The sequence below is a fragment of the Xenopus tropicalis genome, chromosome 8 (genome assembly GCF_000004195.4).
Source record: "Xenopus tropicalis strain Nigerian chromosome 8, UCB_Xtro_10.0, whole genome shotgun sequence".
Lineage (NCBI taxonomy): Eukaryota > Metazoa > Chordata > Amphibia > Anura > Pipidae > Xenopus > Xenopus tropicalis.
Window position 1 is genome coordinate 523,022 of NC_030684.2, and position 24,192 is coordinate 547,213.

The 24,192-nt window shown below is 58.1% G+C and overlaps 1 protein-coding gene across 1 annotated transcript; it reads left to right on the top strand.

Annotated features, from left to right (window-relative positions):
• Positions 1–3,751: 3,751 nt before the first annotated feature.
• uba1 (ubiquitin like modifier activating enzyme 1) lies at positions 3,752–17,966 on the top strand. Its single transcript, XM_031891463.1, has 25 exons — positions 3,752–3,889; positions 4,659–4,717; positions 7,150–7,318; positions 9,192–9,326; positions 9,426–9,532; positions 9,710–9,800; positions 9,890–10,022; positions 10,102–10,199; positions 10,283–10,429; positions 10,539–10,715; positions 10,795–10,905; positions 10,990–11,070; positions 11,167–11,322; positions 11,408–11,573; positions 12,372–12,568; positions 12,981–13,045; positions 13,510–13,705; positions 13,925–13,999; positions 14,102–14,291; positions 14,445–14,533; positions 14,631–14,723; positions 16,495–16,686; positions 16,771–16,872; positions 16,966–17,066; positions 17,339–17,966. The coding sequence occupies exons 1-25, from the start codon at positions 3,776–3,778 to the stop codon at positions 17,472–17,474; spliced, it is 3,180 nt and encodes a 1,059-aa protein (XP_031747323.1). The 5' UTR covers positions 3,752–3,775; the 3' UTR covers positions 17,475–17,966.
• Positions 17,967–24,192: the final 6,226 nt, after the last annotated feature.

The following is a 24,192-nucleotide window of genomic DNA, read 5'->3' on the forward strand; positions in this document are numbered from 1 at the left end:
GACCCAATTACTCTCTGTCCCTCTGTACCGGCACCGACCCAATTACTCTCTGTCCCTCTGTACCGGCACCGACCCAATTACTGTCCCTCTGTACCGCACCGACCCAATTACTCTCTGTCCCTCTGTACCGGCACCGACCCAATTACTGTCCCTCTGTACCGGCACCGACCCAATTACTGTCCCTCTGTACCGGCACCGACCCAATTACTGTCCCTCTGTACCGGCACCGACCCAATTACTCTCTGTCCCTCTGTACCGGCACCGACCCAATTACTGTCCCTCTGTACCGGCACCGACCCAATTACTGTCCCTCTGTACCGGCACCGACCCAATTACTGTCCCTCTGTACCGGCACCGACCCAATTACTCTCTGTCCCTCTGTACCGGCACCGACCCAATTACTCTCTGTCCCTCTGTACCGCACCGACCCAATTACTCTCTGTCCCTCTGTACCGGCACCGACCCAATTACTCTCTGTCCCTCTGTACCGGCACCGACCCAATTACTCTCTGTCCCTCTGTACCGGCACCGACCCAATTACTCTCTGTCCCTCTGTACCGCACCCGACCCATTACTCTGTCCCTCTGTACGGCACCGACCCAATTACTGTCCCTCTGTACCGGCACCGACCCAATTACTCTCTGTCCCTCTGTTACCGGCACCGACCCAATTACTGTCCCTTCTGTACCGGCACCGACCCAATTACTCTCTGTCCCTCTGTACCGGCACCGACCCAATTACTGTCCCTCTGTACCGGCACCGACCCAATTACTGTCCCTCTGTACCGGCACCGACCCAATTACTCTCTGTCCCTCTGTACCGGCACCGACCCAATTACTCTCTGTCCCTCTGTACCGGCACCGACCCAATTACTCTCTGTCCCTCTGTACTGGCACCGACCCTGATACTGTCTGTCCCTCTGTCCCGGCCCTGATACTGTCTGTCCCGACCCTGATACTGTCTGTCCCTCTGTCCCGACCCTGATACTGTCTGTCCCTCTGTACCGACCCTGATACTGTCTGTCCCTCTGTACCGGCCCTGATACTGTCTGTCCCTCTGTCCCGACCCTGATACTGTCTGTCCCTCTGTACCGGCCCTGATACTGTCTGTCCCTCTGTACCGGCCCTGATACTGTCTGTCCCTCTGTACCGGCCCTGATACTGTCTGTCCCTCTGTCCCGACCCTGATACTGTCTGTCCCTCTGTCCCGACCCTGATACTGTCTGTCCCCTTGTACGGCCCTGATACTGTCTGTCCCTCTGTACCGGCCCTGATACTGTCTGTCCCTCTGTACCCCTGATACTGTCTGTCCCTCTGTCCCGACCCTGATACTGTCTGTCCCTCTGTACCGGCCCTGATACTGTCTGTCCCTCTGTACCGGCCCTGATACTGTCTGTCCCTCTGTACCGACCCTGATACTGTCTGTCCCTCTGTCCCGACCCTGATACTGTCTGTCCCTCTGTCCCGACCCTGATACTGTCTGTCCCTCTGTCCCGACCCTGATACTGTCTGTCCCTCTGTCCCGACCCTGATACTGTCTGTCCCTCTGTACCGGCCCTGATACTGTCTGTCCCTCTGTCCCGGCACCGACCCTGATACTGTCTGTCCCTCTGTACCGGCCCTGATACTGTCTGTCCCTCTGTACCGACCCTGATACTGTCTGTCCCTCTGTACCGGCCCTGATACTGTCTGTCCCTCTGTACCGGCCCTGATACTGTCTGTCCCTCTGTCCCGACCCTGATACTGTCTGTCCCTCTGTACCGACCCTGATACTGTCTGTCCCTCTGTACCGGCCCTGATACTGTCTGTCCCTCTGTACCGGCCCTGATACTGTCTGTCCCTCTGTCCCGACCCTGATACTGTCTGTCCCTCTGTACCGGCCCTGATACTGTCTGTCCCTCTGTCCCGGCACCGACCCTGATACGGTCTGTCCCTCTGTCCCGGCACCGACCCTGATACTGTCTGTCCCTCTGTACCGACCCTGATACTGTCTGTCCCTCTGTCCCGGCACCGACCCTGATACGGTCTGTCCCTCTGTCCCGGCACCGACCCTGATACTGTCTGTCCCTCTGTCCCGGCACCGACCCTGATACTGTCTGTCCCTCTGTCCCGGCACCGACCCTGATACTGTCTGTCCCTCTGTACCGACCCTGATACTGTCTGTCCCTCTGTACCGACCCTGATACTGTCTGTCCCTCTGTACCGACCCTGATACTGTCTGTCCCTCTGTACCGGCCCTGATACTGTCTGTCCCTCTGTCCCGGCCCTGATACTGTCTGTCCCTCTGTACCGACCCTGATACTGTCTGTCCCTCTGTACCGACCCTGATACTGTCTGTCCCTCTGTCCCGGCCCTGATACTGTCTGTCCCTCTGTCCCGGCCCTGATACTGTCTGTCCCTCTGTCCCGGCCCTGATACTGTCTGTCCCTCTGTACCGGCCCTGATACTGTCTGTCCCTCTGTCCCGGCACCGACCCTGATACGGTCTGTCCCACTGTCCCACCCCACTGTGGGTTCTCTGTTCAGGTTACCCACAGCCTTTTGGTGCCAGGATACCAATATAAGTAGGAGGAGCTTATATTTCTAGCCTGGTTACATTGTACCATTGAGTTGAGTTGTTGGGGGCAGAAACGTGGAAATAAAGACCAATTGCATTGGGGGTCACCCTGTTTGATTGCTCGCTCTGCTGCCACGGGGGGTTTAGCTGTGCGGCGAGGGTGGCACAAATAGTATAGGGGTGTTATTATATTGGGCTGCGTGGGGATGAGTTGGGCGCCTGTGAGTGTCACTGTGTGAGTACAGCTGCTACTGCTAGAGAGGCCTGTGTAAAGCCGCTTTGCCCCATGTTGGGGGGGGGGGGGTACAGTATGCTGGGTAGGTTATGCCAGGCTTCATACGGGGCAAACGCCAAATGGTGGGGCCCCAAACCCTTCCTGGGCCCCAGAGATACCGTAGAATTTCCTGCAGTCTCACTGCTGTGCCTGCCCCCGTCTCCCTGCCGTTGTACCTTCTCTCACCCCCAGGTGGGGCAATACCTGCAGCATGGCAGCTTTGTAATGCCCAACAGGAGCTGCTTGTTCTGCCCAAGAGCTGACATTCTATAATATTCATTATAGAGTTACAGAAATTGTTGTATTTGCTCTGTGTTTGCGCACACTGCTTGCTCGTCCCTCGTGCCCCGCCCCTGCTTGCTCGTCCCTCGTGCCCCGCCCCTGCTTGCTCGTCCCTCGTGCCCCGCCCCTGCTTGCTCGTCCCTCGTGCCCCGCCCCTGCTTGCTCGTCCCTCGTGCCCCGCCCCTGCTTGCTCGTCCCTCGTGCCCGCCCCTGCTTGCTCGTCCCTCGTGCCCCGTCCCTGCTTGCTCGTCCCTCGTGCCCCGCCCCTGCTTGCTCGTCCCTCGTGCCCCCCCCTGCTTGCTCGTCCTGGTGCCCCGCCCTGCTTGCTCGTCCCTGGTGCCCCCCTTCGCCGGCCCCCCCTGCTTGCTCGTCCCTGGTGCCCCGCCCCTGCTTGCTCGTCCTGTGCCCCGCCCCTGCTTGCTCGTCCCTGGTGCCCCGCCCCTGCTTGCTCCGTCCCTGGTGCCCCGCACCCTGCTTGCTCGTCCCTGGTGCCCCGCCCCTGCTTGCTCGTCCCTGGTGCCCCGCCCCTGCTTGCTCGTCCCTGGTGCCCCCCCCCTGCTTGCTCGTGCCCCGCCCCTGCTTGCTCGTCCCTCGTGCCCCGCCCCTGCTACGGTACCAGCCCTGTACAACCGCATACACTGACCTGATCTTTTCTCCCGGTTAGATGTCCAGCTCGCCGCTGTCCAAGAAGCGTCGCGTGTCCGGATCTGAGACAAAGACGGGTTCAAACTGCTCATCCTCCAACTCCGTGAGCACCGATCAGACTGCGCCGGCCAACGTGAGTGCCCCCCGGGCTGTGCCGCCATATTCTAACCCCTTTCTACTTTGCTCAGAGTCAACCTGTACCCTTGGCTTTCTAGCTGGGGGCCAGTAGTAATGTGGCCCCGAGATTAACCCAATGGGCTTATTGCAGGGGAGGGCTCTAGTGTGGCCCCGAGATTAACCCAATGGATTTATTGCAGGGGAGGGCTCTAATGTGGCCCCCAGATTAACCCAATGGATTTATTGCAGGGGAGGGCTCTAATGTGGCCCCCAGATTAACCCAATGGATTTATTGCAGGGGAGGGCTCTAATGTGGCCCCGAGATTAACCCAATGGATTTATTGCAGGGGAGGGCTCTAATGTGGCCCCCAGATTAACCCAATGGATTTATTGCAGGGGAGGGCTCTATGTGGCCCCCAGATTAACCAATGGATTTATTGCAGGGGAGGGCTCTAATGTGGCCCCCAGATTAACCCAATGGATTTATTGCAGGGGAGGGCTCTAATGTGGCCCCCAGATTAACCCAATGGATTTATTGCAGGGGAGGGCTCTAATGTGGCCCCCAGATTAACCCAATGGATTATTGCAGGGGAGGGCTCTAATGTGGCCCCCAGATTAACCCAATGGATTTATTGCAGGGGAGGGCTCTAATGTGGCCCCCAGATTAACCCAATGGATTTATTGCAGGGGAGGGCTCTAATGTGGCCCCCAGATTAACCCAATGGATTTATTGCAGGGGAGGGCTCTAATGTGGCCCCCAGATTAACCCAATGGATTTATTGCAGGGGATGGCTCGGAACGGGAATTCTGCTGAGATAGACGAGGGTCTCTACTCGAGGCAGCTGTAAGTATAAGACCCTCCCTGGCTGCATGTTATTCGGGGGGGCTTTCTTCCTATTGGCTGCAGGGTTTGGCTCCTCGACTGTTGCTGGGGGCCCCTCTGCTGTGTGGAACCAAGGCCTGGGGACTTTTTTCTCTCTGGGAGGTTAAACTGCCCAGTAGCTTTAACCCTTTTCAGTCTGTGTAACTTCAGTGACCTTTGACCTCCCCAGACCCCTGTATTGTTCAGCATGGCCAGGTGACTGCTGTCGGCCAATCCCGTGAGACTCACATGCAGCCCTAATATAATTGCTTGTTGGAGAAGCAACAGATCAGCGGATTTTGTGCTGACAACTCTTCCGGGTCTCCTTGGCCTTTATGGCCATGTGACTGCAGCCTTTGAGTGGGCCAATCAGAATGGGCAGCTGTACAGATGTGTGCCTTCTGGTATAGATTGGCAGCTTTCCCTATACACAGTTACTGTTTTGTGCATCCCAGGTCCTCCCCCCCCCCCCCCCCGTGTCTTTGTGGGGTCCCCCCCTCACTCCATGAACAACTATGTTGGGCCCCCAGTAAACCTGGCAGCCGGGGGGGTGTCTAATGGCTTAGCTAGAACTGAGAACGCTTGGTGGGAGGGGCTGGAGGGCTAGTGGCTTAGCTAGAACTGGGAACGCTTGGTGGGAGGGGCTGGAGGGCCAGTAGGGCTAATGGCTTAGATAGAACTGGGAATGCTTGGGGGGAGGGGCTGGAGGGCCAGTAGGGCTAATGGCTTAGATAGAACTGGGAACGCTTGGTGGGAGGGCCAGTAGGGCTAATGGCTTAGATAGAACTGGGAGGGGCTGGAGGGCCAGTAGGGCTAATGGCTTAGATAGAACTGGGAACGCTTGGTGGGAGGGGCTGGAGGGCCAGTAGGGCTAATGGCTTAGATAGAACTGGGAATGCTTGGTGGGAGGGGCTGGAGGGCCAGTAGGGCTAATGGTTTTAGATAGAACTGGGAGGGGCTGGAGGGCCAGTAGGGCTAATGGCTTAGATAGAACTGGGAACGCTTGGTGGGAGGGGCTGGAGGGCCAGTAGGGCTAATGGCTTAGATAGAACTGGGAACGCTTAGTGGGAGGGCCAGTAGGGCTAATGGCTTAGAACTGGGAGGGGCTGGAGGGCCAGCAGGGCTAATGGCTTAGATAGAACTGGGAACGCTTGGTGGGAGGTGCTGGAGGGCCAGTAGGGCTAATGGCTTAGATAGAACTGGGAATGCTTGGTGGGAGGGGCTGGAGGGCCAGTAGGGCTAATGGCTTAGATAGAACTGGGAACGCTTGGTGGGAGGGGCTGGAGGGCCAGTAGGGCTAATGGCTTAGATAGAACTGGGAATGCTTGGTGGGAGGGGCTGGAGGGCCAGTAGGGCTAATGGCTTAGATAGAACTGGGAATGCTTGGGGGGAGGGACTGGAGGGCCAGCAGGGCTAATGGCTTAGATAGAGCTGGGAATGCTTGGGGGGGAGGGACTGGAGGGCCAGCAGGGCTAATGGCTTAGATAGAACTGGGAATGCTTGGGGGGAGGGACTGGAGGGCCAGCAGGGCTAATGGCTTAGATAGAACTGGGAATGCTTGGTGGGAGGGGCTGGAGGGCCAGTAGGGCTAATGGCTTAGATAGAACTGGGAATGCTTGGTGGGAGGGGCTGGAGGGCCAGTAGGGCTAATGGCTTAGATAGAACTGGGAATGCTTGGGGGGAGGGACTGGAGGGCCAGCAGGGCTAATGGCTTAGATAGAGCTGGGAATGCTTGGGGGGAGGGACTGGAGGGCCAGCAGGGCTAATGGCTTAGATAGAGATGGGAATGCTTGGGGGGAGGGACTGGAGGGCCAGCAGGGCTAATGGCTTAGATAGAGCTGGGAATGCTTGGGGGGAGGGACTGGAGGGCCAGCAGGGCTAATGGCTTAGATAGAACTGGGAATGCTTGGGGGGAGGGACTGGAGGGCCAGCAGGGCTAATGGCTTAGATAGAACTGGGAATGCTTGGGGGGAGGGACTGGAGGGCCAGCAGGGCTAATGGCTTAGATAGAACTGGGAATGCTTGGGGGGAGGGACTGGAGGGCCAGCAGGGCTAATGGCTTAGATAGAACTGGGAATGCTTGGGGGGAGGGACTGGAGGGCCAGCAGGGCTAATGGCTTAGATAGAATGGGGCTGGAGGGCCAGCAGGGCTAATGGCTTAGATAGAATGGGGCTGGAGGGCCAGTAGGGCTAATGGCTTAGATAGAATGGGGCTGGAGGGCCAGTAGGGCTAATGGCTTAGATAGAATGGGGCTGGAGGGCCAGTAGGGCTAATGGCTTAGATAGAATGGGGCTGGAGGGCTGGTATGTTTGGGAGGAGGAGGAGGCCTAACCCCCCCCCAGGGTGTACTGGCTCCTGTGTAGACTAATGGGTGTATAGGTGGGTGGGGCTAACCTCCCGCTCTGCCCTACAGCTACGTCCTGGGGCACGATGCCATGAAGCGTATGCAGAACTCCAACGTCCTCATCTCCGGCATGAGTGGCCTCGGTGTGGAGATCGCTAAGAATATCATACTGGGCGGGGTCAAGTCCGTCACTATCCACGACCAGGGGAACACCGAGTGGGCCGACCTTTCCTCCCAGGTATGCCCCGCCTCTTCCCTTTCTGTTCTTCCCTTTCCTCCCAGGTATGCTCCGCCTCTTCCCTGTCCTCCCAGGTATGCTCCGCCTCTTCCCTTTCTGTTCTTCCCTTTCCTCCCAGGTATGCCCCGCCTCTTCCCTTTCTGTTCTTCCCTTTCCTCCCAGGTATGCTCCGCCTCTTCCCTGTCCTCCCAGGTATGCTCCGCCTCTTCCCTTTCTGTTCTTCCCTTTCCTCCCAGGTATGCTCTTCCTCTTCCCTTTCTGTTCTTCCCTTTCCTCCCAGGTATGCTCTTCCTCTTCCCTTTCTGTTCTTCCCTTTCCTCCCAGGTATGCTCTTCCTCTTCCCTTTCTGTTCTTCCCTTTCCTCCCAGGTATGCTCTTCCTCTTCCCTTTCTGTTCTTCCCTTTCCTCCCAGGTATGCTCTTCCTCTTCCCTTTCTGTTCTTCCCTTTCCTCCCAGGTATGCTCTTCCTCTTCCCTTTCTGTTCTTCCCTTTCCTCCCAGGTATGCTCTTCCTCTTCCCTTTCTGTTCTTCCCTTTCCTCCCAGGTATGCTCTTCCTCTTCCCTTTCTGTTCTTCCCTTTCCTCCCAGGTATGCTCTTCCTCTTCCCTTTCTGTTCTTCCCTTTCCTCCCAGGTATGCTCTTCCTCTTCCCTTTCTGTTCTTCCCTTTCCTCCCAGGTATGCTCTTCCTCTTCCCTTTCTGTTCTTCCCTTTCCTCCCAGGTATGCTCTTCCTCTTCCCTTTCTGTTCTTCCCTTTCCTCCCAGGTATGCTCTTCCTCTTCCCTTTCTGTTCTTCCCTTTCCTCCCAGGTATGCTCTTCCTCTTCCCTTTCTGTTCTTCCCTTTCCTCCCAGGTATGCTCTTCCTCTTCCCTTTCTGTTCTTCCCTTTCCTCCCAGGTATGCCCCGCCTCTTCCCTTTCTGTTCTTCCCTTTCCTCCCAGGTATGCTCTTCCTCTTCCCTTTCTGTTCTTCCCTTTCCTCCCAGGTATGCCCCGCCTCTTCCCTTTCTGTTCTTCCCTTTCCTCCCAGGTATGCTCCGCCTCTTCCCTTTCTGTTTTTCCCTTTCCTCCTACTACTGCTTTGTGCCCCCCCAGTTCTACCTGCGGGCAGTGTGCCAGTCAGTACTTTCTGCTTTGTGCCCCCCAGTTCTACCTGCGGGCAGTGTGCCAGTCAGTACTTAGTGCTTTGTGCCCCCCAGTTCTACCTGCGGGCAGTGTGCCAGTCAGTACTTTCTGCTTTGTGCCCCCCAGTTCTACCTGCGGGCAGTGTGCCAGTCAGTACTTAGTGCTTTGTGCCCCCCAGTTCTACCTGCGGGCAGTGTGCCAGTCAGTACTTTCTGCTTTGTGCCCCCCAGTTCTACCTGCGGGCAGTGTGCCAGTCAGTACTTAGTGCTTTGTGCCCCCCAGTTCTACCTGCGGGCAGTGTGCCAGTCAGTACTTAGTGCTTTGTGCCCTTCAGTTCTACCTGCGGGCAGTGTGCCAGTCAGTACTTTCTGCTTTGTGCCCCCCAGTTCTACCTGCGGGCAGTGTGCCAGTCAGTACTTTCTGCTTTGTGCCCCCCAGTTCTACCTGCGGGCAGTGTGCCAGTCAGTACTTTCTGCTTTGTGCCCCCCAGTTCTACCTGCGGGCAGTGTGCCAGTCAGTACTTTCTGCTTTGTGCCCCCCAGTTCTACCTGCGGGCAGTGTGCCAGTCAGTACTTTCTGCTTTGTGCCCCCCAGTTCTACCTGCGGGCAGTGTGCCAGTCAGTACTTTCTGCTTTGTGCCCCCCAGTTCTACCTGCGGGCAGTGTGCCAGTCAGTACTTTCTGCTTTGTGCCCCCCAGTTCTACCTGCGGGCAGTGTGCCAGTCAGTACTTTCTGCTTTGTGCCCCCCAGTTCTACCTGCGGGAAGGTGATGTTGGAAAGAACAGAGCGGAGGTGTCGCACCCACGACTGGCAGAGCTGAACACCTACGTGCCTGTGTCTTCATCCACTGGCCCCCTGACTGAGGACTTCCTCTCTGCCTTCCAGGTAGGTGCCCCACTTGCCCCCTTCTGTACATGGGGGGGGGTCCCCCAACGTATTGCCGTGCTGCTCATCCTCCTCCTCCTGCTCTCCCCCCCCCTGTAGCTGGTCATTCTCACCGCCGCTACCATGGAGGAGCAGCTCCGCGTCGGAGACTTCTGTCACAGCCATGACATCAAGTTTATTGTCGCCGACACTAGGGGTCTGTTTGGGTGAGTTTCCATGGCAACCTCTACAAGGCATTGTGGGGAAAGCAGGCTGTACCCCCATATTCTGCTTAGAGTGGGGTACAGGAAGCCTAATGTAACTTTGTGCTGTACTCAATGTGGAACTACAACTCCCAGCATCCCCTGCCGACCCTGCTGAGGGCTTCTCTTGCTGTGTTACAGGCAGCTCTTCTGTGACTTTGGGAAGGAGATGGTGGTGATGGACCCCAACGGGGAGCAGCCGCTCAGCGCCATGATATCGATGATCACTAAGGTAAGGGCAGTGAGCATCCCGAGGGCACTGGCAGTCACTGTGCCACGCTGCTTACTCTATGGCACCCATCTGTGCGTCTTGCTCTGCAGGATAACCCCGGGGTGGTGACCTGTTTGGATGAGGCTCGGCACGGCTTTGAGACTGGCGACTTTGTCACGTTTACTGAGGTGCGCGGCATGACGGAGCTGAACGGCTGCGAGCCGGTGGAGATCAAGGTTCTGGGTGAGTCTTGGCGGTACCGACCCGCATATTGGCACAACCTTCCCCCCCACCCCTTTTAACCCCGTGCCCCTGCCCGCAGGCCCCTACACCTTCAGTATATGTGACACCAGCCGCTTCTCCGACTACGTCCGCGGGGGCATCGTCGCTCAGGTCAAGATGCCCAAGAAGATCAGCTTTGTGAGTAACTGCCAGTTGTGCTGCTTCATGTCGTGCCAGTCTGTGCTGTGCACCCCTATAACCGGGCATTGCTTGCCCCCCAGAAACCCCTGCGGGAATCGCTGCAGGAGCCAGACTTCCTGGTCACGGATTTCGCCAAGTTCGATCACCCCGCGCAGTTGCACCTCGGCTTCCAGGGGCTTCATGAGTTCCGCAAGAAACACGGGCACCTCCCTAAGGCCCACAATGAGGTGAGGTGGGTTTATATCTGCCCCGGCGCCAGGTATACCCAGAAACAGCTGTGTGCCTGGCAGTGTGTGCCACCCCGTGCCCGCTCTCACCACTCTCTCCCCCCTGCAGGCTGATGCCCAGGAGGTGCTGGCACTCACACAGACCCTTAATGAGGGTGCCCCTGGCGCTGTGAAGCAGGAGGAGGTGAAGGAAAGCCTCATCAAGCAGCTGGCATACCAGGCCCGGGGCAACCTTGCGCCCATCAATGCCTTTATTGGGGGTCTGGCTGCCCAGGAAGCAATGAAGGTAAATCTTCCCTATTGTGTATGTGAGGGGTAAGGGGGGGGGGACGGGTGTGGCCCCTCTGACTCTCCTTCCCGCGCAGGCCTGCTCTGGCAAGTTCATGCCCATCATGCAGTGGTTGTACTTCGATGCCCTGGAGTGCCTGCCTGAGGAGAATGCCGATGCCACCCTAACGGAGGAGAACTGCAGCCCAGTAAGTCTGACTTGGTACAGTTAAGCCCCTCCTCCCGCCTTACCTGCCCCTTACCCTCTCACCTTTGTGCTTTTCTCTCTGCAGAAGAACAGCCGCTACGATGGGCAGATTGCGGTGTTTGGCTCCACCTTCCAGGAGCAGCTGGGCAAGCAGAAATATTTCCTGGTATGTCCGGTGGTGGGCAAGGCAGGGGGCAGTGCCCGGGGGGGGTGGGTATAGCTGCCAGTGTACTGATATGCACATATATGGCCTTCTCTGCAGGTTGGTGCCGGCGCCATTGGCTGTGAGCTGCTAAAGAACTTTGCTATGATTGGCTTGGCAGCAGGAGAAGGCGGGGAAATCACTGTGACGGACATGGACACTATAGAGAAATCCAACCTGAATCGCCAGTTCCTGTTTAGGCCTTGGGATGTCACGGTGAGCGGGGGCTGTCTCTCCTGTGTGCCGGGGCACTGACGCCGGGCGCTGACTGTCTCTGACTGTCTCTCTGCCCTCATTGCAGAAAATGAAATCGGAGACGGCGGCAGCAGCCGTGAAGCAGATGAATCCCAACCTGCGTGTTACTGCGCACCAGAACCGCGTGGGCACCGAGACCGAGAAGGTGTATGACGACGACTTCTTCGAAGCTCTGGATGGTGTGGCCAATGCGCTAGATAATATTGATGCCAGTGAGTAGGGCCTGAGGCCCAATAGCGCCACCCGGGGGGGGGGGGTGTAATGGGGTACTGTTCTGTGGGAGGGGTTCTTGGGGGAGGGAGGCGGGGATAGAGATGGGGGTACTTGGGGGTGGGAGATAGGGATGGGGGTACTTGGGGGTGGGAGATAGGGATGGGGGTACTTGGGGGAGGGAGGCAGGGATGGGGGTACTTGGGGGAGGGAGGCAGGGATGGGGGTACTTGGGGGAGGGAGGCAGGCAGGGATGGGGGTACTTGGGGGAGGGAGGCAGGGATGGAGATGGGTGTACTTGGGGGAGGGAGATAGGGATGGGGGTACTTGGGGGAGGGAGGCAGGGATGGGGGTACTTGGGGGAGGGAGGCAGGGATGGGGGTACTTGGGGAGGGAGGCAGGGATGGGGGTACTTGGGGGAGGGAGGCAGGGATGGGGGTACTTGGGGGAGGGAGGCAGGGATGGAGATGGGGGTACTTGGGGGAGGGAGGCAGGGATGGAGATGGGGGTACTTGGGGGAGGGAGGCAGGGATGGGGGTACTTGGGGGAGGGAGGCAGGGATGGGGGTACTTGGGGGGAGGGAGGCAGGGATGGGGGTGTGGAGTACTGGGGGGAGGGAGGCAGGGATGGGGGTGTGGGGTACTGGGGGGGGAGGGAGGTAGTCGGGGATATTTGATGTAAGTGCACATGAAGGAAACCAACTTCCTGACAGTTGTAGTTGGAAGTTGTTGGTATGGGGGGGGGGGGTCCTCTGTTTTGGGGTTGCCTTCCTGGCCAGTCACCCAGCTCTGTACCCCCAGGGATGTATATGGACCGGCGCTGTGTGTATTACCGGAAGCCTCTCCTGGAGTCGGGCACACTGGGCACAAAGGGGAACGTTCAGGTGGTCATCCCCTTCCTGACCGAGTCCTACAGCTCCAGCCAGGACCCCCCTGAGAAATCCATCCCCATCTGTACCCTGAAAAACTTCCCCAATGCCATCGAGCACACGTTGCAGGTGAGGGGGGGGGGGGGGCAGGGTGCCAGGGTGCTGCCCCATGGGTGAGGCCATTGTGCCCTGATGGGGGGGGCAGGGTGCCAGGGTGCGCCCCATGGGCGAGGCCATTGTGCCCTGATGTGGGGGGGGGGCAGGGTGCTGCCCCATGGGTGAGGCCATTGTGCCCTGATGGGGGTGCCAGGGTGCTGCCCCATGGGTGAAGCCATTGTGCCCTGATGGGGGGGCAGGGTGCTGCCCCATGGGTGAGGCCATTGTGCCCTGATGGGGGAGGCAGGGTGCCAGGGTGCTGCCCCATGGGCGAGGCCATTGTGCCCTGATGGGGGGGGCAGGGTGCTGCCCCATGGGTGAGGCCATTGTGCCCTGATGGGGGGCTGGGAGCCATAACTAACTTGCCCCATTTCTGTGCTTGCAGTGGGCCCGGGATGAGTTTGAGGGGCTCTTCAAACAACCGGCTGAAAACGTCAACCAGTATTTAACGTGAGTAACGTGGGGGGGGGAATGGGCAGCTGATATTGCCCCACGGGCCCCCTGGGGTCTGAGCTCTTCCTCTGCTGTCTCTCTCCCCCCACCTCTCACTGACTTGTCTGTCTCTCTCCCCCCTCCTCTCGCTGTCTCTCTTCTCCCCCCGCCTCTGGCTGTCTCTCCTCTCCCCCCGCCTCTGGCTGTCTCTCCTCTCCCCCCGCCTCTGGCTGTCTCTCCTCTCCCCCCGCCTCTGGCTGTCTCTCCTCTCCCCCCGCCTCTGGCTGTCTCTCCTCTCCCCCCGCCTCTGGCTGTCTCTCCTCTCCCCCCGCCTCTGGCTGTCTCTCCTCTCCCCCCGCCTCTGGCTGTCTCTCCTCTCCCCCCGCCTCTGGCTGTCTCTCCTCTCCCCCCGCCTCTGGCTGTCTCTCCTCTCCCCCCGCCTCTGGCTGTCTCTCACGCCGCCTGTCTCCGTTCGCCCTCAGAGACCCCAAGTTCATGGAGCGCACGCTGAAGCTGCCGGGGTCGCAGCCGCTGGAGGTGGTGGAGGCGGTGTATAAGAGCCTGGTGACGGAGCGGCCCAAGAGCTGGGCAGACTGTGTGACGTGGGCCTGTAAGCACTGGCACATTCAGTACTCCAACAATATCCGACAGTTACTGCACAACTTCCCTCCCGATCAGGTGAGCTGCCCGGGGGGGGCAAAGGGAATTCTGGGAGGGGCCCGGCCTGCAAAGCCTCCCTGCTCCAGTCTGGGTAGAAGAGCTGGCCGGGGAGGGGGTCTGTTTCCTCTATAGTTACACCACCGACCCTGACCATAGAGTGCAACCCCCTCGCCCATCATCTTACCTACCTGCCCCCTCCCCCCTCATCTTTCTACATAATCTTGTGTTTTCCACCAGCTGACCTCTGCGGGGGTTCCCTTCTGGTCCGGTCCCAAGAGATGTCCCCACCCACTGACATTTAGCGGAAGCACTGTGAGTATGCAGCCATGGCGATCCCACCCTTTGAAGCCCTTCCTACTTAGCCGCACCCTTTCTGCCCAAGCCCCTCCCACTGACGGCTCTGTTTGCCCCCAGGGGCTGCACGTGGATTACATCATGGCGGCCGCTAACTTGTTCGCGTTGTCGTACGGAATCGGCGGCTCCAAAGACCGAGGCGCCGTGGTGGAAATCCTCCGAGGTGTAAAGGTGCCCGAATTCACCCCCAAATCTGGGGTCAAGATCCACGTGTCGGACCAGGAGATCCAAAATGCCCACGCCTCTCTGGGTACGTTGGCCTCTCCCTGATCCCCTGTGGGAGGGGGCAGGAGTGTGGGCGTGCCTTCCTGGCGCTTGCTTGTATTGGATGGGCAGAGGTGGGGGAGGGTCACTTTGTTGGTGAATGGAGGGGGTTATCTGTTCTCTCTTGTTGCCCCCCCAGATGACACTCGCTTGGAGGAGCTCAAACACACCCTTCCCACCCCAGAGAGTCTCGCCAGCTTCAAAATGTTCCCAATTGACTTTGAAAAGGTAACAGAACAGAGCCGGTTCTGCTGGGCCCGGTAGGGTAACGTAGCCCCGCCCCCAGCCCCCCATCCTCACTCTCCCTGTGTCTCCCCTTCTGCAGGACGATGACACAAATTTCCACATGGATTTTATTGTCGCCGCTTCCAACCTACGGGCAGAGAACTACGACATCCCTCCCGCCGACCGGCACAAGGTAACCCCCCAATCGGCACAAGGTACCCGCCCCCGGCCCAATTACTTCTCTGGACTGGAGCGGAAGGGATCTAGGGGTTAAAAGAAAAGTGCACCTTGTAGCAGGAAATTCTGCAGTTTGTAACTACATATTTCAGCTGGTTGCTAGGGCTGTTACCTTAGTAACAATGGAGCAGTTAGCAAATGAAACCTGAAAAAGAAATTCTTTTAACTACCTAAAAAATTTTGAACCTTTTGGTTGCTGGGGTTAGTGACCATGACAACCAGAGGTTTCGGTTGCAGGCTAGAATAAGGCAGAGTGGGGGGGGGGGTTAGATCATTTCAGGAGTCAGAAGCTGCAGTGCAGGAAAGAGAGAAAGGGACAGACAGGAGCAGTGGATATTGGGGAGTCAGGGGCAGCAGTGCAGGGAATAGAGAGTAACACAGACAGGGGCAGTGGGTATTGGGGAGTCAGGGGCAGCAGTGCAGGGAAGAGTAACAGACAGGAACAGTGGGTATTGGGGAGTCAGGGGCAGCAGTGCAGGGAAGAGTAACAGACAGGAACAGTGGGTATTGGGGAGTCAGGGGCAGCAGTGCAGGGAAGAGTAACAGACAGGAACAGTGGGTATTGGGGAGTCGGAGGCAGCAGTGCAGGGAAGAGTAACAGACAGGAACAGTGGGTATTGGGGAGTCGGAGGCAGCAGTGCAGGAAGAGTAACACAGGAACAGTGGATATTGGGGAGTCGGTGGCAGCAGTGCAGGGAAGAGTAACACAGGGGCAGTGGGTATTGGGGAGTCAGGGGCAGCAGTGCAGGGAAGAGTAACAGGGGCAGTGGATATTGGGGAGTCGGAGGCAGCAGTGCAGGGAGGGGCAGTGGATATTGGGGAGTCGGAGGCAACAGTGCAGGGAGGGGCAGTGGATATTGGGGAGTCAGGGGCAGCAGTGCAGGGAAGAGTAACGGGGGCAGTGGATATTGGGGAGTCAGGGGCAGCAGTGAAGGGAAGAGTAACGGGGCAGTGGATATTGGGGAGTCAGGGGCAGCAGTGGATATTGGGGAGTCGGAGGCAGCAGTGCAGGGAGGGGCAGTGGATATTGGGGAGTCGGGGGCAGCAGTGCAGGGAAGAGTAACGGGGGCAGTGGATATTGGGGAGTCAGGGGCAGCAGTGCAGGGAAGAGTAACGGGGCAGTGGATATTGGGGAGTCAGGGGCAGCAGTGGATATTGGGGAGTCGGAGGCAGCAGTGCAGGGAGGGGCAGTGGATATTGGGGAGTCGGGGGCAGCAGTGCAGGGAAGAGTAACAGGGGCAGTGGATATTGGGGAGTCAGGGGCAGCAGTGCAGGGAAGAGTAACGGGGCAGTGGATATTGGGGAGTCAGGGGCAGCAGTGGATATTGGGGAGTCGGAGGCAGCAGTGCAGGGAGGGGCAGTGGATATTGGGGAGTCGGGGGCAGCAGTGCAGGGAAGAGTAACAGGGGCAGTGGATATTGGGGAGTCGGGGGCAGCAGTGCAGGGAAGAGTAACGGGCAGTGGATATTGGGGAGTCGGAGGCAGCAGTGCAGGGAGGGGCAGTGGATATTGGGGAGTCGGAGGCAGCAGTGCAGGGAGGGGCAGTGGATATTGGGGAGTTGCTTACATTTTTATTTTTGGGTGTTGGAAGTATTGATTAAAGGGGAACTAATGTGAAACTACTAAGTTTCATCTGATGGATTCTCTGTGCCGGCAGTGTCTCTCCCAGCAGGCTTTGCAGTGGAGCCCCCCCATCCTCCTGACTCATTCTCCCCTCCCCCCCACAGAGCAAACTGATCGCGGGCAAAATCATTCCGGCCATTGCCACCACCACAGGGGCCGTAGTGGGGCTGGTCTGCCTGGAGCTGTACAAGATCATCCAGGGCCACAGGAAGCTGGAGTCCTTCAAAAATGGCTTCATGAACCTGGCGCTGCCCTTCTTTGGCTTCTCCGAGCCCATCGCTGCCCCCAAGCACAAGGTGAGCGCTGCTGGGCCGGCGGTTGGTAGGGTGGACATTATTGTGGGATGTGCCCCCCCTAACCTGCCCCTCTCCCCCCCGCAGTACTATGACAACGAGTGGACGCTGTGGGACCGCTTTGAAGTGAAGGGAGTGCAGAGCAACGGGGACGAGATGACGCTCAAACAGTTCCTGGACTACTTTAAGGTGAGTGGGGCAAGTCGTTAGTACCGGGGGCAGGAAGTGGTTAGGCCCCGCCCCCTCGCTATGTGGCGCTCACCTATTGTGTTTGTGGTGCAGGAGGAACACAAGCTGGAGATCACCATGTTGTCCCAGGGGGTGTCTATGCTCTACTCCTTCTTCATGCCGGCCGCCAAGCTGAAGGAGCGCCTGGAGCAGCCGTACGTATTGCTTACTGAGTCTGCCCCCTCTGTTATGCCCCGCCCCCTCTGTGTAACCCCCCCCCAGCCCCCTCTGTGTAACCCCCCCCAGCCCCCTCTGTGTAACCCCCCCCAGCCCCCTCCTGTGTAACACCGCCCCGCCCCCTCTGTGTAACACCCCCCAGCCCCCTCTGTGTAACCCCCCCCAGCCCCCTCTGTGTAACCCCCCCCAGCCCCCTCTGTGTAACCCCCCCAGCCCCCCCCGTGTAACTGGGCCCTCTGCCCCCCCACAGGATGACGGACATCGTGACGAAGGTGTCGAAGAAGAAGATCGGGAAGCACGTGAAGGCTCTGGTGTTCGAGCTCTGCTGTAACGATGAGAGCGACGAGGACGTGGAGGTTCCGTACGTGCGTTACACCATTCGCTGAGGCCCCGCCCCCTGGGAGCCAGCCAATGCTGGAGGGCCGCCGGCGCCGGAGCAGATCGGGCACAGGGGTTAATGGGTCGGCCATGACTGACCTGCCGTTCACTCCCTGAGGTTAAACATATAGTTTGTGGGGGGCCGGGGGGAATGGGGGTGCGCCAGCCTTACCTGTACCTTATTATCTTCTCAGCTGTCTTGTGTCCTCTTGTAAGCACTTTCCGTGATTATTACCCCCCCCCCCAGCTCTTAGAGCAGTTACACCCCCCCCATCCCATTGGCTTCATGTCTTGTTTGTGCTTGCACCTCTCTGCCCCCCCAGGCACTGCCCCCTGCTGGTGATTGGGATCCTCCCTTGTTCCACATGCATGAGGAGCCATGGGGGTGCCCCTGGGGGGGCATTAGTGCCACGGGGAGGGCCCGGATACTGCTGAGCTGTAGGAAATGTTTCTTTATACTGTGTTTCAATTCTGAGGAGAAATAAAAGCGACAGAAATTCCATCTGTGCCGCAGCCAATCATTCTCTGTGCCCGGGGGGCAATCGGCCCTTCCCTTGGGGCCTGTGGGCAACCTTCATCCCACCCCCCCACTAGCGGCTGCACATCCCGGTGATTGCGCCTGCGCACCCAGCATCTGTACAGAGCCCAAGCTGTGTGCTGTTGCTAGGCACCGAGTGCATAGCAACCACTTGTGTTGCCGGTAGGAAACACCGCCAACCAATGCCCAGTCATGGGGAAATAGAGGCAAGGCCATCCCTAGTTGGGCCCTGTGCACTCTGGGTAGGTGAGCGAGAAACTGGCATGTATAGGGCCACGCCCCTTATTGTACCCAAGGCAACAATTACTGCAGTTATGGGGGGCCCAAACTTGCACCCCCTCAGTGCTCCTGGGGCCCTCAAACAGACTGACTTGGTGCGGTCATTCACATCCGGCTGCGCTCGATGGGCCGCGTTGGCCGGCTGCGCTCGATGGGCCGCGTTGGCCGGCTGCGCTCGATGGGCCAGTTAGCCGGCTGCGCTCGATGGCCCGCGTTGGCCGGCTGCGCTCGATGGGCCGCGTTGGCCGGCTGCGCTCGATGGGCCGCGTTGGCCGGCTGCGCTCGATGGGCCGCGTTGGCCGGCTGCGCTCGATGGGCCGCGTTGGCCGGCTGCGCTCGATGGGCCGCGTTGGCCGGCTGCGCTCGATGGGCCGCGTTGGCCGGCTGCGCTCGATGGGCCGCGTTGGCCGGCTGCGCTCGATGGGCCAGTTAGCACACCGACTGGTGTTCTAGGGTTGGGGTCAGGGTGCTTAGCTGCTGCCCCCATTTCCCTGGAAAGTACCCCACTAAATGTACGGCAGCGGCTGCTGGGTTGGGGGGAGCAACATGCTTTTGGGTTAAACCTGGGTCAGTACTGGTACCGGAATCTCTATTGGGCTCTCTGAGCTTCCGTTGTATCAGGAGTCAGAACCAGCAGTGCAGAGAAGGGAAAGGGACAGACACAGTGACAGTTACACATAACTATAAACCCAGTGAGAATGAGGAATGAATGGGTATTGGGGAGTTGTATCAGGAGTCAGAACCAGCAGTGCAGGGAAGGGACAGACACAGTGACAGTTACACATAACTATAAACCCAGTGAGAATGAGGAATGAATGGATATTGGGGAGTTGTATCAGGAGTCAGAACCAGCAGTGCAGGGAAGGGAAAGGGACAGACACAGTGACAGTTACACATAACTATAAACCCAGTGAGAATGAGGGATGAATGGGTATTGGGGAGTTGTATCAGGAGTCAGAACCAGCAGTGCAGTACATGGTACAGCTCATTAATACCCCTGAGCAACACTGCCCCCCCCCCCTGCAGTACATGGTACAGCTCATTAATACCCCTGAGCAACACTGCCCCCCCCTGCAGTACATGGTACAGCTCATTAATACCCCTGAGCAACACTGCCCCCCCCCCTGCAGTACATGGTACAGCTCATTAATACCCCTGAGCAACACTGCCCCCTCCCTGCAGTACATGGTACAGCTCATCAATACCCCTGAGCAGCACTGCCCCCTCCCTGCAGTACATGGTACAGCTCATTAATACCCCTGAGCAGCACTGCCCCCCCTGCAGTACATGGTACAGCTCATTAATACCCCTGAGCAACACTGCCCCCCCCCCTGCAGTACATGGTACAGCTCATTAATACCCCTGAGCAGCACTGCCCTCCCCCCTGCAGTACATGGTACAGCTCATTAATACCCCTGAGCAGCACTGCCCCCCCCTGCAGTACATGGTACAGCTCATTAATACCCCTGAGCAACACTGCCCCCCCCTGCAGTACATGGTACAGCTCATTAATACCCCTGAGCAGCACTGCCCCCCCTGCAGTACATGGTACAGCTCATTAATACCCCTGAGCAACACTGCCCCCCCCCCCCCCGCAGTACATGGTACAGCTCATTAATACCCCTGAGCAACACTGCCCCCCCCCCTGCAGTACATGGTACAGCTCATTAATACCCCTGAGCAGCCCTGCCCCCCCCCCTGCAGTACATGGTACAGCTCATTAATACCCCTGAGCAGCACTGCCCCCCCCCCCTGCAGTACATGGTACAGCTCATTAATACCCCTGAGCAACACTGCCCCCCCCTGCAGTACATGGTACAGCTCATTAATACCCCTGAGCAGCACTGCCCCCTCCCTGCAGTACATGGTACAGCTCATTAATACCCCTGAGCAGCACTGCCCCCCCCCCCTGCAGTACATGGTACAGCTCATTAATACCCCTGAGCAACACTGCCCCCCCCCCCTGCAGTACATGGTACAGCTCATTAATACCCCTGAGCAACACTGCCCCCCCCCCCCTGCAGTACATGGTACAGCTCATTAATACCCCTGAGCAACACTGCCCCCCCCCCCTGCAGTACATGGTACAGCTCATTAATACCCCTGAGCAACACTGCCCCCTCCCCTGCAGTACATGGTACAGCTCATTAATACCCCTGAGCAACACTGCCCCCCCCCCTGCAGTACATGGTACAGCTCATTAATACCCCTGAGCAACACTGCCCCCCCCCTGCAGTACATGGTACAGCTCATTAATACCCCTGAGCAGCACTGCCCCCTCCCTGCAGTACATGGTACAGCTCATTAATACCCCTGAGCAGCACTGCCCCCTCCCTGCAGTACATGATACAGCTCATTAATACCCCTGAGCAGCACTGCCCCCCCCCCCTGCAGTACATGGTACAGCTCATTAATACCCCTGAGCAGCACTGCCCCCCCCTGCAGTACATGGTACAGCTCATTAATACCCCTGAGCAACACTGCCCCCCCCCCTGCAGTACATGGTACAGCTCATTAATACCCCTGAGCAGCACTGCCCTCCCCCCTGCAGTACATGGTACAGCTCATTAATACCCCTGAGCAGCACTGCCCCCCCCCTGCAGTACATGGTACAGCTCATTAATACCCCTGAGCAGCACTGCCCCCCCCCTGCAGTACATGGTACAGCTCATTAATACCCCTGAGCAGCACTGCCCCCCCCCTGCAGTACATGGTACAGCTCATTAATACCCCTGAGCAGCACTGCCCCCCCCCCTGCAGTACATGGTACAGCCTCATTAATACCCCTGAGCAACACTGCCCTCCCCCCTGCAGTACATGGTACAGCTCATTAATACCCCTGAGCAACACTGCCCCCCCCCCCCTGCAGTACATGGTACAGCTCATTAATACCCCTGAGCAACACTGCCCCCCCTGCAGTACATGGTACAGCTCATTAATACCCTGAGCTGCACTGCCCCCCCTGCAGTACATGGTACAGCTCATTAATACCCCTGAGCAACACTGCCCCCCCCCTGCAGTACATGGTACAGCTCATTAATACCCCTGAGCAGCACTGCCCCCCTGCAGTACATGGTACAGCTCATTAATACCCCTGAGCAACACTGCCCCCCCCCTGCAGTACATGGTACAGCTCATTAATACCCCTGAGCAACACTGCCCCCCCCCTGCAGTACATGGTACAGCTCATTAATACCCCTGAGCAGCACTGCCCCCTCCCTGCAGTACATGGTACAGCTCATTAATACCCCTGAGCAGCACTGCCCCCTCCCTGCAGTACATGGTACAGCTCATTAATACCCCTGAGCAGCACTGCCCCCCCCTGCAGTACATGGTACAGCTCATTAATACCCCTGAGCAGCACTGCCCCCCCCTGCAGTACATGGTACAGCTCATTAATACCCCTGAGCAACACTGCCCCCCCTGCAGTACATGGTACAGCTCATTAATACCCCTGAGCAGCACTGCCCTCCCCCCTGCAGTACATGGTACAGCTCATTAATACCCCTGAGCAGCACTGCCCCCCCCCCCTGCAGTACATGGTACAGCTCATTAATACCCCTGAGCAGCACTGCCCCCCCCCTGCAGTACATGGTACAGCTCATTAATACCCCTGAGCAACACTGCCCCCCCCCTGCAGTACATGGTACAGCTCATTAATACCCCTGAGCAGCACTGCCCCCCCCCTGCAGTACATGGTACAGCTCATTAATACCCCTGAGTAGCACTGCCCCCCCCTGCAGTACATGGTACAGCTCATTAATACCCCTGAGCTGCACTGCCCCCCCCCCTGCAGTACATGGTACAGCTCATTAATACCCCTGAGCAGCACTGCCCCCCCCCCTGCAGTACATGGTACAGCTCATTAATACCCCTGAGCAGCACTGCCCCCCCCCCCTGCAGTACATGGTACAGCTCATTAATACCCCTGAGCAACACTGCCCCCCCCCTGCAGTACATGGTACAGCTCATTAATACCCCTGAGCAACACTGCCCCCCCCCCTGCAGTACATGGTACAGCTCATTAATACCCCTGAGCAGCACTGCCCCCTCCCTGCAGTACATGGTACAGCTCATTAATACCCCTGAGCAACACTGCCCCCCCCCTGCAGTACATGGTACAGCTCATTAATACCCCTGAGCAGCACTGCCCCCCCCCTGCAGTACATGGTACAGCTCATTAATACCCCTGAGCAACACTGCCCCCCCCCCCCCCTGCAGTACATGGTACAGCTCATTAATACCCCTGAGCAACACTGCCCCCCCCTGCAGTACATGGTACAGCTCATTAATACCCCTGAGCAGCACTGCCCCCTCCCTGCAGTACATGGTACAGCTCATTAATACCCCTGAGCAACACTGCCCCCCCCCTGCAGTACATGGTACAGCTCATTAATACCCCTGAGCAGCCCTGCCCCCTCCCCCTGCAGTACATGGTACAGCTCATTAATACCCCTGAGCAGCACTGCCCCCCCCTGCAGTACATGGTACAGCTCATTAATACCCCTGAGCAGCCCTGCCCCCTCCCCCTGCAGTACATGGTACAGCTCATTAATACCCCTGAGCAGCACTGCCCCCCCCCTGCAGTACATGGTACAGCTCATTAATACCCCTGAGCAGCACTGCCCCCCCCCTGCAGTACATGGTACAGCTCATTAATACCCCTGAGCAGCACTGCCCCCTCCCCTGCAGTACATGGTACAGCTCATTAATACCCCTGAGCAGCACTGCCCCCCCCCTGCAGTACATGGTACAGCTCATTAATACCCCTGAGCAGCACTGCCCCCCCCTGCAGTACATGGTACAGCTCATTAATACCCCTGAGCAGCACTGCCCCCCCCCCTGCAGTACATGGTACAGCTCATTAATACCCCTGAGCAGCACTGCCCCCCCCCCCTGCAGTACATGGTACAGCTCATTAATACCCCTGAGCAACACTGCCCCCCCCCCCCCTGCAGTACATGGTACAGCTCATTAATACCCCTGAGCAACACTGCCCCCCCCCCCTGCAGTACATGGTACAGCTCATTAATACCCCTGAGCAGCCCTGCCCCCCCCCCCTGCAGTACATGGTACAGCTCATTAATACCCCTGCCCAGAGTAGCCCCACAGTAACAGAATGAGGGCATTAGGGGCAGAGATAAGGGGGCATTAGGGGCAGATATAAGGGGGCATTAGGGGCAGATATAAGAGGGCATTAGGGGCAGAGATAAGGGGGCATTAGGGGCAGAGATAAGAGGGCATTAGGGGCAGAGATAAGGGGGCATTAGGGGCAGATATAAGGGGGCATTAGGGGCAGATATAAGAGGGCATTAGGGGCAGAGATAAGGGGGCATTAGGGGCAGAGATAAGAGGGCATTAGGGGCAGAGATAAGGGGGCATTAGGGGCAGAGATAAGGGGGCATTAGGGGCAGAGATAAGAGGGCATTAGGGGCAGAGATAAGAGGGCATTAGGGGCAGAGATAAGGGGGCATTAGGGGCAGAGATAAGGGGGCATTAGGGGCAGAGATAAGAGGGCATTAGGGGCAGATATAAGGGGGCATTAGGGGCAGATATAAGGGGGCATTAGGGGCAGATATAAGGGGGCATTAGGGGCAGATATAAGGGGGCATTAGGGGCAGAGATAAGGGGGCATTAGGGGCAGATATAAGGGGGCATTAGGGGCAGATATAAGGGGGCATTAGGGGCAGATATAAGGGGGCATTAGGGGCAGAGATAAGGGGGCATTAGGGGCAGAGATAAGGGGGCATTAGGGGCAGAGATAAGGGGGCATTAGGGGCAGAGATAAGAGGGCATTAGGGGCAGAGATAAGGGGGCATTAGGGGCAGATATAAGGGGGCATTAGGGGCAGATATAAGGGGGCATTAGGGGCAGATAAGAGGGCATTAGGGGCAGAGATAAGGGGGCAT